General features: G+C 33.4%; 1 protein-coding gene across 1 annotated transcript; it reads right to left on the bottom strand.

Moving 5' to 3' along the window:
* Positions 1–1,302: 1,302 nt before the first annotated feature.
* LOC140921001 (uncharacterized) lies at positions 1,303–2,514 on the bottom strand. The gene is made up of 3 exons (XM_073370622.1): positions 2,101–2,514; positions 1,811–2,020; positions 1,303–1,717 (listed from the first exon to the last, which is right to left on the bottom strand). The coding sequence occupies exons 1-3, from the start codon at positions 2,212–2,214 to the stop codon at positions 1,613–1,615; spliced, it is 429 nt and encodes a 142-aa protein (XP_073226723.1). The 5' UTR covers positions 2,215–2,514; the 3' UTR covers positions 1,303–1,612.
* Between the last annotated feature and the right edge of the window lie 1,020 nt (positions 2,515–3,534).

Here is a 3,534-nt window from a genome sequence, read left to right as displayed (position 1 = left end):
GTCAAACAAATAACATCGACTGTGGGTACTACATATTGAGATTCATGAAGGAGATTGTTGAGAAGAATAAAACTATTATCCCAGAAACGGTACGGTATTTGCATTATATGATTTTCATATATAAATTATCTATATATTTGATACTAACTTAATATAATATGTTCAATTTTTATATTGCAGTACTTTGACAATTCCAGTCCATCATATTCTGAGGAAGATCTGATGGAATTAAAGGAAGAATGGTGTCAGTACGTGCTTGACATGAAAATTATTTGATTTTCTGGGAAATAGCTTGCTGCTGGGCAAGGGATCTGAATATTATATGGTAGCTAGTGCATATAATGTATATTCTGTTAGTTATTATATGTAAATGATCATAGGACACAATATATGAACATGCATATGGATCTGAATGTAGTTTAGGTTGTAAATTAGGTTATATATATATACGTATCTGAATGTAGGTAATTAGGTTGTAAATTAGGTTGTATATATGTATCTGAATGTAGTTACTTAGGTTGTAAATTACAGAGTTACATATATGTTAATAAAGTTACAGAGTTCTGATTTCTGTTCTACTGATTGTGTGAACTGATTGTCTATAATATGTTCTGTTCTACTGATTGTGAAGTGATTTTGGATCAAAAATAATTTTGGGTACAAAGATAAAAGACAGCGCTTTTTAAAAAAAGTGCCATAAAAAGCTAAAAAGCACTTTTCATTTCAAATAATTAATTTACAGCGTTTAAAAAAAAAAAAAAAAATAACGATACTTTGACATGGCCCGCGGGGATCGGAATATTGTGCAATACTTCTCCCGAAGTATTGTGCAATATTCCTTTTCCCACCTTCCGTTGAGTCGGCGAGGACAAGTATAGGACACATGTAGTGACACCCTACATCAATAGTTAAAACATAAGTACAGTTAATATATAAGTTTGTTTAATACATAAGTAATTACATAAGCAAGTAAGTAGTAAGTAATTAATTACCTCGGGAATACTCTTCAAACCGACGTTGCAACTCCCGGTTTCACTCTCCATTTGTATTTCAGGTTGGAGCTGAACCGGAAGTTGCTTGTCTTTATTCGTATTCACCAAGAGTGCCACTTGCTCCGATAAGATTCTGAGCTTCTCTAATACTTCCTCGTTGGAAGGTTTTTGGCGCTTCTCTTGAGGAAAAAAGCTTTTGGGAGTTACGCCAAATCCTTTCCCCCTCACTCGACCGGAATACTCAGGGACATTAAACACTTTCCCAAGAATGTCCCTGCACGTATCCTTGTTGCCCTCTTGAGTTTCAGAACTTTGTTCAATAGTTTCCTAAAATACATGTAACATTAAAAAGATAAGTTCAATAGCATTTTTAAAATACAATATTAAAAAATATTAAAGTGATAATATACTTACACAAAGTTCTACAACTTTCTTGACATTTTCATTATCAACCACTCCTTCTTTATTAACACGCGCTTCCTTCCACAATATATGACGACCCAAGGGTTGATCGGCTTGGGTGTCTTTTCTCTATTCGTTAAAATCATAAACAAAATAATACAAATTAGTTACACACTATAGTTTATAATACAAATTACTTCATTATATAAAAGTGATGTTTAATTACTTACAATTTGTTGTTCAAGGCGTGCATATCCCATACGTGATTTCTTGTATGGGTGTTTTGGGTTGCTTGCCCGTTCGCGATTTGCCGTACTAATATTCTATATAAAAAAAAAATTGCAATTGTGTAAAAATTTAAAATACGCTACGAATATGAATAATAAAACACAAATGCTAATAAATTAATCACTTACGACAAACGCCGGGTCAGAACGTTTGGAAACAAATGCACTCCATTCATCCTTTGATATATAATGTTGATATATCTTTGGAGGTTCAGCATTTGTGTTTCCTTCTCTATCTTTTAGATAGAAATTTGAGAGATGGGATCTAAATCCACGATGGATTTTCCCAGCAACTCTCAAAACATATGACTTTCGTTCCTCATCAAGAACAAAAGTGGTCTGCAATGAAAACAATCATAAGTAATGTATTTTACAGAAAAAACATTATAAATGACAAAAGAGTAGATCAAAATATTTACTTGAATGTCATTCCAGATGATATCTTTGGCATCCTTCAACGCCTTATCTCTCCAGTTGTCTATTGTTATTGGGACATTTTGACGAACAACAGCCCCAATGTAGCTTACAAACATGGAGCTGTTGGGGTCAACTGGCTGACCACTCTCGTTCCAGCCAACCTAATAAACTCATATAGTAAGTACATGCCCTAAACCCTAAAAAAAGATAAAAATCACACAGCAAACAAAGTATAGTATACCTCAAATTTAATCCCACTACTCCTTGCTTTAATCACCTTTTGCATTATAGTTGCACCACGTTTGACTTCTTTTTCATAAGTCTTGGAGGTGCCAACTTCTTCATTTTGAACTTCTATATCTTTGTTTGTATCCATTTAACTACAATAAGTTCAACATGCAGTTTAGTATAACATCAACAAGCTCAACATGGATCATGCAGTATATCTTAAAAAAGCTCAACATGCATTTTAATGATTACAAAAAATTTATAACATCAATACCTGAATAATGGTTCGAAGAAAGATGAAATGTAAAGAAAAGAGGGAACGCAGAAAGTTCACATAAATATGGTTCAAAGAAATACGATATTGAAGAAATACGTAATGAGGGTTACATATTTCAATGAAAATATATTGTGTAAAATGGGAGAGATGATCTTGGATGGAAATAAGGTTCGAAATGAAGGAGATGATCGTGGAAATAAGGTTTGTAATGGACGGGATGATAGGGTTTGCAAAAGAAGAGAAGAACGATGAAGGTTGAGATGATAGTGAAGTTTACGTAATGAAGAGGAAACTGAAGAGGTAACTGTTATATATACGTAACCCTTTTACAGCGCTTTTTATAAGCCTTTTACAGCGCTTCTTTTGCAAAGCGCTCTAAAAGGCGTCTTTACTTTTTCCAAATAAGCGTTGTAAAAGACCTCCGTGTGTTATTATGTTATATTAATGTTTTTTTAAAGCCTTTTACAACGCTTTTACACATAAGCGCTCTAAAATGTCTCTTTATGTTAATTTTAAAGGGCTCTTTTACAGCGCTTCTCCCAATAAGCGCTGTAAAAGACTTCCTTGTTTTATTATGGTATATGAATGTTTTTTTTAAGCCTTTTACATCGCTTTTCTAAATGAGCGCAGTAAAAGGCCTTATTGTTTTTGTGTTTTGTTATGTTATGTTATTTTTTAAACAAGCTCAACATGCATGCAAAACCCACATAACTGGTCACCACCAAAATCTCTTCCCCTTTTATGCATCTTCTTCACAAACATCAAAGCTTACTCTTTCACAATTCAATCTCCACCTCAACACCCTTTTTATCTCTTTACATTCTCTTTCCTTCTTAAATCGAAACTTGGTATTCAGGATCATTGCCATGTTGCGAAAAATGGGTTTGTGTCTGATGTTTTTGTTAACAATGTGTTTTTGGGGATTCCCATG

This window comes from Cicer arietinum, chromosome 7 (genome assembly GCF_000331145.2).
Source record: "Cicer arietinum cultivar CDC Frontier isolate Library 1 chromosome 7, Cicar.CDCFrontier_v2.0, whole genome shotgun sequence".
Lineage (NCBI taxonomy): Eukaryota > Viridiplantae > Streptophyta > Magnoliopsida > Fabales > Fabaceae > Cicer > Cicer arietinum.
The sequence above is the reverse complement of the archived record's forward strand: the minus strand, read 5'-3'. Positions and strand labels throughout refer to the sequence as shown.

Coding starts and splice junctions, on each gene's coding strand:
- LOC140921001 (XM_073370622.1), bottom strand. CDS start 2,214: ATGTTTGTAAGCTACATTGGGGCTGTTGTTCGTCAAAATGTCCCAATA. Junction 2,021..2,100: donor TCATCTGGAATGACATTCAA/GTAAATATTTTG, acceptor TTTTCATTGCAG/ACCACTTTTGTTCTTGATGA. Junction 1,718..1,810: donor GTTCTGACCCGGCGTTTGTC/GTAAGTGATTAA, acceptor TTTTTTATATAG/AATATTAGTACGGCAAATCG.